Here is a 10815-nt window from a genome sequence, read left to right as displayed (position 1 = left end):
GGAAGTGGTAAAGAAGCTAAAGAGTAATGATATAAAAATTTAAAGCCACAGATAGACCATGATCACCTGTTGCCATAGTTATAGGAATAAATGACCAAGTATGAAACAAGCGGCGAAAGATAAATGCTACGAACACATTATTGCTTATAGTAAATCTCAGCATAAAACGGAGATTTGTTTCTTCCAACGAAATGAAATTCATTATTTTCCTAGTTTACAGGATTGTTTATTAAATTTGATCTTAAATGCAAGATATTGAGCTAGCTTTAAAGGGAAGTTGTGGGTTATTTGCTGGAGTTTAATGTTCAACAGATCTATTATATAATTGAAAAGTTGTCAGGAATTCAGTCCTCAAAGTGAAGATCATAGATTTATTATGCAAAGTGATACGAAGTTCCACAAATGACCACCAGGAGGAGTCAATGTTTTTTAAAAAAAGATGTATTCTTTCATTAAATACTGTTTTTATTTAATACTGCTTTTAAAGCATTTGCTGGTTACAATGTGTACAACCTGGTGGTCTATATCTGGTCCATACTGGACATCTAAGGCAGACTTACAAAAGAATACTAATAAATGTAAACAAACAAACATACACACATATACTGTAGTTCTGAAGTGAGAGCTTGGAAGACGTTATAAACTATTGCTTGTATAAAAACCTAATTTTAAAAGAAACATAAAAAATGGCACTCTTCCTGACTTAATCACTTAATCTAAGCTGCATGTTATTTTGCAGTCATTCGTATTTTCAAAAACAAATGCGCGGTGTAACACAAAACAAAAATAACATGAAATGTGGGGTTAAAATCTGAACAGACAATACTTTCCATTCAAGTCAAAATGTCATCTGACCTAAAACTAACACTGGATTCAGATCATTGCTGATGGAGAAAACAATCTTCAGGATAAAATTCATCTTTACACTGTTTCTGTTATTGTGGTTTGTTAGAAGGGAGCGTCCCCTCACAGTCCACTGTGTTCCTGTCTCTCTTTGTGTATTTGGTTTTTTCACATGAGCCTGCAGTGCAGCACTGAGTGGTACTTTTTACATCTGTTATAACTAACATCGTATTCATGATCACAGCTTATAAATCATACCGCCTGGTTATAAATAGTGGCGCGTTGAGGAGCCGCATCTCTCACCGCTGCGTACGCAGCTGTGATCAGATGTCGTCTGAACGCATCTAACGAGGTTTTTGTCATATCTGAAAACTGATCAAGACGGACAATAAAGTTTTATAAAAGCATTATTGCATTATTGCAGTTCTTATGAGTTGCATGAGAACTGCTGCTTAAAGACTTGTCTGTACCATCTAACATATTTGGTTTAAAGTAAACAAAATTCCTGAATCTGGAGTAAAAAATAAAAACATTAAATTAAAACATTTTAGCTTTTGGCAGGGTGAGTTCCTGCTAAACACGTGAAGGACCGAGGGTTCTTAGTCCTCCCTGGTTTCTGCTCCTCCGCCCCAGATGGGCTTGTGTCGGGTGGAGGTTATGAGGGTGAAGCGGTCTTATGTACAATACAAACTCAGGGCTTAGATCACGACCCGGATACCAAAGGAGACCGCAGCGCCCAGCGCCAAGCCGAGGGACAGGAAGAAGGCCATGATGGCGCCTGCTGTCTCCGCCTGATGCTGCGGTACCTTCCTGCAGAAAAACAAATCACACAAGAGTTTACTAGGAGAGTAACACCTGATATAACTACACCTACATCTACACCTAACTCTACATCTACATCTACACTCATATCTACGTTTTTGAGGATTAACAGACATACTGCGCCTCGATTTGATCCGCTTCTCATGATGTCATCCACCAACCTCCAACCGCAGTTATGTATTTATTTATTTACTTACGTTGTAGGTGTGTTACGCTGAGATGTGTGGTGTGGAAAGAGCAAACAAAGCTGGTTCGACACAGCAGATTTTAAAAAATGGCAGCCGTCCTGCCACATCGTTAAACCCCGCCTTCTCAATTTACATCAGCCAATCAGCTCAACCTTCCAGGGTGTGAATGGAAACAAAGTCAACTTTCACATGCACAAATGCAAACACTAACAATTACTTATCAATAATAAAATATCAGGCAGACATTTTATGTTTATAAAACATTATTTTAACTACTTTAAGCTTCAGCCAATGAAACTCCAGCTCTTATCACAGCACTTTCTATAAAAGAGCAGTTTGAAGCGGGCCTCCTCCCCAAAAAGGTTCCACAAAAGACACACCCATAAGGTAACAAACATTTCAACCACACACACGTTTATTTACACTCTCTAGAACTAATGTTCTTAACAACGTCATAGATCAACCCAGAAAAATTGATCTAAGAATACAGTGTTAGTTATTTTAAAACACCCGAGATCAGAGCAAAGAATAGAATTAGCATTTGTCCTCTTGGAAATATCTAAACATATCATAGTTTGTGTGTTTAATTAAATGTAGGTGTGACTCAGTCCAGACTTCAGCTCAAGACGGTTCAAACATTCCAACATTAAACCTGCAATCGAAATTTGACGGCTTTCCCTCTAATTATGGCTGACGACCCCACCGGAGGTCAGAGAAGGTCCCAAAGCCTTACTTGGGTCCGAAGCACATGCAGAGGCTGGCCAGGTATCCGTTGGAGAAGGAGAAGAGGATCATGAAGCCGATGTACCAGGCGTCGTGAACGAACACCACGGGGAGGTTTTCCCGAGGATGGACGTTGCACAGCATGAAGAGCGGGATGAAGACGACTCTGACGCCACACAGGACAGGAAGCCAGATGCTGTCCTTACCCGGCTGGACACACAGAGGGACAACATGGAACGGGTCAGAACTTCAAATGTACTGAGTATTGAGTAGTTACTGAGTGATAAACAGAGTAAGAGCAACTATCTACATTTGGGCATAGAATGTCACGTGATATTTAGTGGCAATGATATAAATGGTGGTAAAATGATTAACTCTTTGTATAAAATGAATTTTATACAAATGTAGAGGAAGTTTTCAGATTTTCACCCTTGTGTGAAGTTTTCCTTCAGGTTATTTTGGGTCTTTGAATGACTTTTTTTAAAGCCTCATCCTGATTTGAGAACATTTGCGATGAACAGTTTTACAAATTTTACCAGCGAAAGACAAAGATAACCTCATCCACATCCCTGTCGGAAACATTATCTGCCGCCATCATTCCCTGACGTCATCGTCTCCGTGCGCCGACTAGGCAGCGGTTCGGCGCTAATCATGGGACAAAGAGATTTCACAGAGCGGTCAACTGCAGGACCAGGAAAATCCAATCAGACCCGACCGTCTTCATCTGACGATGATAAGCGAGCTCACATGCTCCTGCAGCAGCTGACCGTCACGGAGCCGCATTCCTCTGCGGCGAGTTTGTGCCGTAACTGTACTCCGTTTATTCTTGAATCCTTTACATCCGCTCGGCTCGTTCACAGGAAATTAAAACTTCTACGTTTTTCCCCTTTTATTTGTTGACGTTCTGAATAGTGGCCTCCATGTTGTCTTGGGACAGAAGCCAACATTTCTGGCTGAATTAGTCAAGGATTTTGCTTTGCAGCAAGAAAGAGAACAAACAAACTAATCCGAGGAAACATGACAATACTTTCTCTATCTAGCTTTGCACAAACATGCCTATAAAATAAAATATGTCGTTCTCAGATCAAGCTGAGACAGAATGAATAAAGCAGCACAAGCGTCGGAGTAATCCTAGTTTTTTTTTTCCAGCTGAATTAAGATCTGGACTGAATGCCATTCAGGTGAACCGGCCTGTGTAGATCGGAGAGATTTAAGAGCCGGTTAGGAAATGAGGGGAACCGTCCAGGAAAATGACTTCATCATCAAACCTAACGCGGCGTTAAGTAAAGAAAAAACGTCTCGAGACATGACGTTTTCCTTCCGCAAACTTCCCACTTTGTTTGGTTTTGACTGGGAAGCAACAGCATCTTTTACCAAACTGAAGACGTTGCATCATTTTTTTTCCGCCGTGTCAGCTGACGGCTCTCTTGTTGACAGATAAATGTGCAGAGTTTGCAAGTGTTTGTCCTACAAATGCAAATAATAAGTTGACTTATTGTTTTTACGTCAAATATTAACCTGTTAAATATATATTTTTGTGTGTTTTTAAACGTATTTACAGAACATCTCCCCAGAAATGTAGACAGTGTATCAGTGGGTAGAGTAAGATGAGTTGCAATCTGACTGGATGAATCAGATTGCAGTCGTCAGTTCTAGAAAACTGACGTATAAATTCATCCATTTACCATAAAAGTTGCAAATTAAAAGTTTCTGCACTAGATATGTTTTTTTATTGCTGCTGAGAAATGATCTAAAAATGTCTGAATGACTAAGAGTCACTGAGTTCAGCGTCTGTGACCCCGCCGCCATTATTCCTTTAGGATCCCCATCGTCTTTTTTCCTCTGAACTATATAGAGACTTTTTTCACTTGGAAAGAAAAGACACAGACTGCTCTCCAAAGCAAACATCTGCAAAATAGCAAAATAACCTCGCCTTCCGGACTTTCAACAGGAAACAACTTTTGATTTTCCAGCGTTCCTCACGAGGCATAGATTCACTCGGGGTAAACATCTGACGCAGCGAGCGTCTGTGTCTCTGCTGTTCTCTGCTGTTCCTGCAGATTCATGGACGGTTTAAAGAGGCAGACGTACAGGTGGGCTTGTTGGTGTGTTGCGGTCAAATCAGCGTATCGGCGCTGCTACTGACCCACATGGAGAAGGCTGTCAGGCTCCTGCCGGCCCAGTCCATCATGTTGAAGAGGAGGAAACACGACACGGGGATGAAGTACGTATCTGGAGAAAGATCAGAGCAAAGAGGCTTTTAAAACGGAAACATGACTTGAAAGGCCAGGAGATAAATCGACTTTATCGACTCAATTTTTGGCTTTTGAGTTGATAAAGTCAAAATTAATCAACTCCGTTTTTGGCTTTCATTTTAAGAGGTGTGCCTGTGGTCACCTGTCTGCTGATGGGAACAACGTCACGGCACACCAAAACATTCAGAGTGGTGTCCGCACGCCCAGGGCGGCCATCTTTAATTTATCCATTATTAAGGGCTTATTTTTTAACTACTGTACAATAACAAAGTTATAATATTACAAAAATACAGCTTTAATAATAAGAAAATAAAGTTGTATGACAATAAAGTTGAGAAAATACCAGAACAGCGTTTCAATATTGCCAGAACAAAGTCGGACCATTATGAGAACACACTAAATAAAATAAAAAGAGGCGTGTTCAGCATCTTGTGAAGTTATACTCTGGTATCACTTTTAAAGATAAAGACACACTTAATCTTTCACCATGTCACTATCAAAATATTATCAGTAGCAGGACTGAGCTCCTCAAGCAGATTTTGATAACTCTACGGAAGCTTTTTTCTCATTAAAATGCCTTTTTACTTGTTAATTTAAGACTTTCTTCTGGTAAATGTTGATTAGAATTGAAAACAGGAAACCAACGAGATTTTATTTTTACGCCATTTCACTCAGCCCTACTTATACTAGCACTGGAAATCAAACATGTATGTATAAATGGAGGCCGAAGTGAAGATGATGTGAAAATACAGCATTCTCCTCGTTTAGTGCCATCCATTAAATTCATTTCAGTTTTTGAGCAGCAGCATGATTTCATGCTAAAAACCAAAGTTTTAAATCTTTAAGTGTGACTAAAATTATTCGGAAACGATTCACTTTATTTTTCACAAATTTACTCACAATAACTTCCAAACTTAAAGTCAATTTCAGACAAAACATCACCGATGTTACTTGAAGGACCATCTCAATAAAATTAGGATAAAATTGAAAAGTTTCTTAATTTTAGTAATTAAAGTTTAAAAAATCATTTCGATTTAAAAGAGAAATTATTCTCAGGAACTTTCTCAGGCGCTGAGAACTTTATTTTATTGCGTTATTGGTCACAATCTCCCTTCCCAGACTCACTCCAGGCGCTGTCGTTCGCCACCATCGACTTCACGTCTACGGTCACCGACGGGAACGTTCCTATGGTGACGGTGAAGATGAAGCACACAGACAGAGCCATCACCCAGATCTGATCAGAGAGCACAAGGATGATATTATCAATATTACGCTCCGTCTCTGTCGTTTGCTGTACATCTGGTCGCCTCTCTGCTGAGGGCAGCGACGACGCAACATATGGAAACATGCTAATCCAAAAACACTGAAATGTCTGATCACGTGTTTTCACGAGACTAAAGGAGATACATTAAGCTTAAATTATTAATACTTCTGCAGGTTTTTCACCTTAAGTCATAACTAATAAGATGTGAGCAGACCTGTTTGAAGATGCTGAACACTGACGTGCCGCCGCTGGTTTCCTCCTCCATCAGATCCGTCCCCGGTCGCTTCTCGTCCTGATTTTCTGAGCAACAAAATAAACAAACCAAGATAAGGCTTTAGTTTGCGCTCGTCGCTGCCGTAGCCAACCCAAACATCAACAACCCAACACGCACAAAGTCAAGTCACAAACAAAATATTTTCCCACTGCAGACGGTTTCTGCCCAGACAAGTCACATGCATTCACTGTCTCCAAACAGAAAGTTGGAGAAGCGTCTCTCTTTCTGATCTCTGCCGGATCAAATGTGATTTCAGAAGTTTCCAGTTGTTTCCAGTCGAGCAACAATCAGAGTCTGAAAAGATAATATTCGCCAAAGCAGAGTGTAGCACTTTTTTTTTGTAAAAGTCTGGTAGAAAATACACTTGTTTGTTTTGCCTTTAGGAGGAAAACAGGCACCTGGTTTACAGCGATTTGGATGGAAATGCTGTTTTTTTTTGTAGTTGAATGCCAGATAAGTAGCAGGATTTAAAATTTAACTCCAGATCGCAGAAAGAACTGAAAACTCTGCATTCAGCAAAAATAAACAAATAACAACTGCTGAACGTCGCAAAAAATAGCTGGATGTTTCTCATGACGTAAAAATGAAAACCGCATGCAGACTTCCTGGCATTTCTCAGAAAGAAAGTTAAAATCCTCCAGAGGCTAATGGGGTGAAGAAGTTCTTTTTGTTCACAGATATTGCAGCATAATCCTGCTGAGAAACTCAGTTTAACAATCTCGTTTTAAATAACGATAATGTTTCCTGTACCTTTCTTCAGTAAGTCCATCTTGTTTTCCTCGTCAGCAGACGGTGCTGATCTACTACTCTCCATGTAATACTGGAAGAACTCCTGGTGATGAAAACACAACCATCACCAAGTTAACGAGGAGGACAAGAAAAGCAGCGTTATTGTCAGAGTGGGTGAGTTTTACCATCTTGGGCAGCATGAAGTAGGACGTGATGGCCAGAAGAATAACAACGCAGGCCGTGACGAAGTAACCAAAAGCACTGTCCTGCAGTTCTGATCCGCCTGAAGTCAGAAACAACATACAAAATCACTAAATTATGATGACTTTTTAACGCCTATGTTCAGAAAAAGAAGAATATCTAGTGGTGTGATTAGTATCAAATCCATGTTTCAATGTGGAAGTGTGTCCAAATTAGAAAAATGTCATGTGGATGATTCTAATTTTTAAATAAACAATACTTTGCTCTTGGGAAGCTGGTTGAGAAATTAGGGCACTTTATATGAGGTGGTGTGATGGGTTCAGTAAGAAATACAGTGTAAAGCCCTTTAGAGTAGTAAAATGTGAAGGTGAATGGCAACTAGACTAACCGAAAAAAGTACCAGCAGTTTTTATTGAAAGATAAACAACTTCTAAGAAACAGATTTGTTACTGATGAGCCATTGATTAATCATCTATAATTACCCAAGACATAGACTCATTACTAAGCATATTTAATAATACAGCATGTGTGTGGAAGTATAATTTCTGATATCAGCACTGAGGTTGCTAAAGACGTCTTGTTTCTTGTTCCTCAAGAGCCTCTGATGATTAAACTGGATCTATTCAGGTCTGTGTAAAACAGAAGCTGCAGATCCATCTGCTGTGAGTTGAACCTGCAGCTTTCTGTAGGCGCTTTTCCACAAGCCCGCCCCTAACCCATACGCTCTCGGGTCGTAGTACCAGCAGAACCGACCGACGTAGGCACCGAAACCATTTGATCGACAGCTGATCGCAGTCATTGATCGGCTCGTGATTTATGCCACTGACAACTCCAAAACGACCCTTAGCATTTAGAGTTTAACTTTAACTCGCATGCTGTCAGAGATCTGTATGCAGGAGTTTAACTGTGAGAGTAATGAGGAGCAGCAGGAACACATGTGGAAAGTTTGACCATGGATTAGCGGCGCTGCTAGCGGCTCATTTCTCTAAAATGCGGACAAAACTAAAGTGGTCAGCTTTCTGACAGAGCTGCTGTGTGAAACACAGGAACTGCATGATATTACTTGAATTTTATGTTTCATTTGGTTTAAATAATAATACTAATAATGACGTTTATGCACGGCTACTGGTTTACATCTTTTGACTGCATTGCCTAAATCCAAAAGGTTGTAATAAATTTACATTCATAGTGAAATAATCATTTGATATGGGCCTTCATCATTATGTTTGGGGCAGCAATGAATGTATATAAGACAAAGTTAAATAGCTGGACTTATTTTAGTCCATCAGAACCAGAACCTCAGCAAACATCAGTAGAGAGTTGATTCATCTGCTGCTGCTGCTGCTCAACAATATGAGGAACAGACCGAGCAATGGAAAAGCTCACTACCTGGTGTAGAACCGAACCGCACATCAACCAGTTAGTGCGCGAAGTGCCAGTGGAAATGCGCCTTAAGTAAACCAGAACCACCACTAGTGTACGCAGCTGTCCAGAACGTTGTAGATACGTACTGGCCAGGGCGCAGATCATGGAGAAGGCAGCGAAGGTGCCAGCCAGACCCTGTCCGCTCATGATGGGAGTGGTGTAGGAGGCGGGCAGAATCCCTGCGAGTCCAAACAGACTGCCCTGAAGAACGGCGCCGAACGCTGGTGAGACACGAACATCAAACAGCTTAAAACACAGAGGAACACATACAAAGACCAGAAGAGAAACTAAACCATTACTCCGCTGCAGAAATGACTTCCTCAACTACAGCTAATGTCTGAGCTGCATGCAGAAATTATGAGCTGAACATCAAAGCTCTGGGGGTCACCGCGTTCTCCTTTAAAGAAAAAATGAAAACACGTCGGGCTCCTCGTGCTTGAGAACATGCGGGTCAGAACCGACCAAATGGGGAGAAGGAGGAGGATGAGCTTATCCCCGCTGTGCTGTGACTTGTTGCAAATAAACAAACACAGCGAGAAGAGAGACTGTGTTGAGAATCTCAGCGTGAAGCTCTGGTAGGGTTTAGGGCTTGGAGGTTTTCCCATCGCTATAAAATTCCTAACGTGAAATGGACATGGAAGAAGACAAGTCTAATTCAGTCCGACAGAGGAGCTTCACCATTTATACAAGGTTGTGTTGTGCTTTAACTAGGCCAAGGTTTAATGCTGTGCTCCACTGGCTGGAAGTCATGTTGCCCTCAGTTTAACAGTATCTGCTAATGTTGTGCATATTATCCATTGGAAACCTAAAGGAACATATTAAAAAACATATTTTGTACATTAATATCCATACCACTATGCTAATGAGACACAAATAGGCAGCACTGAAAATAATCAGTTCATTACAGCAGCTTTTACTGCATTTAACGAAAGCCATATTGGATCATGGGGTCAAAGTTGGCGAGAGTTCTCAACCTTCATAAATCCCATTTATATATTTTTGTCTTTAAAGTAAATGTAAGTTCCAAAACGTTTTAAGAAATGATAGTTAAGTAATCTATACATATGAAAATGTGTCTGTGAGCTAAAACTCAAAACACCCGACCTTCCTGTTCGTCTTTACCTATAACCTGGTTAGTGAGCTCCAGTAGTTAGGTATTTATTTTATTCTTTATTTTTTTTGTCTTTTGTAGCCACTGGCAGTACTTCTGTCGTACTACTGCATATTTGCCTTTCATTTCAGTGGCATAAATAAATCAAATCAAATAAATACAAGATTATGAGCAACAAAAGTAAAACTGTCAGTTCTGACATGGAGGAAGGCTGTAGATCCACACTATCGATCCCAGTGTTCATGCACTATTCAGACGAGGATTGTGTCCAAAGTTAAACTCAGTCTTTAAAGACGTAAAAGGACACGATCTTCCACACAATCTTCTTAAGTTTCTCATGCTTAGACACATATAACAACACATCAACATATGTTGCAAAACAGGAAAGTGGTCTGTGGGCGACTCCACAGAGTGTTTAACATTTTAAAAGTTCCGATGTAGCAAAACCACTCACAGTTGATGCAGACAATCTTAATCATAGTGAGGGTGAAGAAGGGAACGGGCTCTATGTCCACTTTGACCAAGATGGCCGTCACCATGAAAACTAGGAAGATGGCGGCCAAGCTGCCCGAGATGCGCAGCTTCTGAGGGATTCTGAAACAAAACAAAACAGGACGATACAGAAAGTGAGAGAAAATCATTCACCTGTTTTCTGACCATGATAAGAACAAAATACGGTTTAGAATAAATGTAGAAAGTCACAATGTCCTAGCTTTTCTTCTGTGGAAGGAAACCAAAAAAAAGTAGGTGTAAAAAAAAGACAAGAGAAAATCCAAGGTGAGAAGAGGGATGTGGGAAACATAAATAGCATTCCTGCCTGTGTTTGTCCAAGGAAAACATTCACTGACGTCGAATTAAAGCAAACATGACATAAAGACACACATCCCTTATGAGAGGATGAGACCGATGTTCATGCTGCATGATCTCTCCTTCAGTAAATATCGCAAAGGAGCAGTCACTTTAAAAAGTAAAAAACAAAC

At 40.3% G+C, this 10815-nt stretch overlaps 1 protein-coding gene across 5 annotated transcripts in view; it reads right to left on the bottom strand.

Moving 5' to 3' along the window:
- Positions 1 to 343: 343 nt before the first annotated feature.
- Positions 344 to 10815, bottom strand: part of LOC114137504 (equilibrative nucleoside transporter 1-like) — a 45768-nt gene continuing 35296 nt past the window's right edge. For all 5 annotated transcript variants that reach the window (XM_028006136.1, XM_028006135.1, XM_028006137.1 and 2 more), the window contains exons 5-13: positions 10290 to 10429; positions 8811 to 8945; positions 7284 to 7381; positions 7120 to 7201; positions 6310 to 6395; positions 5957 to 6065; positions 4723 to 4808; positions 2587 to 2786; positions 344 to 1653 (exon numbers count right to left, since the gene is read on the bottom strand). In XM_028006136.1, the coding sequence (XP_027861937.1) occupies positions 1542 to 1653; positions 2587 to 2786; positions 4723 to 4808; positions 5957 to 6065; positions 6310 to 6395; positions 7120 to 7201; positions 7284 to 7381; positions 8811 to 8945; positions 10290 to 10429 (1048 nt within the window). In that variant the 3' untranslated portion in view covers positions 344 to 1541. The remainder of the gene's footprint in view (positions 1654 to 2586; positions 2787 to 4722; positions 4809 to 5956; positions 6066 to 6309; positions 6396 to 7119; positions 7202 to 7283; positions 7382 to 8810; positions 8946 to 10289; positions 10430 to 10815) is intronic.

The sequence above is a fragment of the Xiphophorus couchianus genome, chromosome 22 (genome assembly GCF_001444195.1).
Source record: "Xiphophorus couchianus chromosome 22, X_couchianus-1.0, whole genome shotgun sequence".
Classification (NCBI taxonomy): Eukaryota; Metazoa; Chordata; class Actinopteri; order Cyprinodontiformes; family Poeciliidae; genus Xiphophorus; species Xiphophorus couchianus.
The sequence above is the reverse complement of the archived record's forward strand: the minus strand, read 5'-3'. Positions and strand labels throughout refer to the sequence as shown.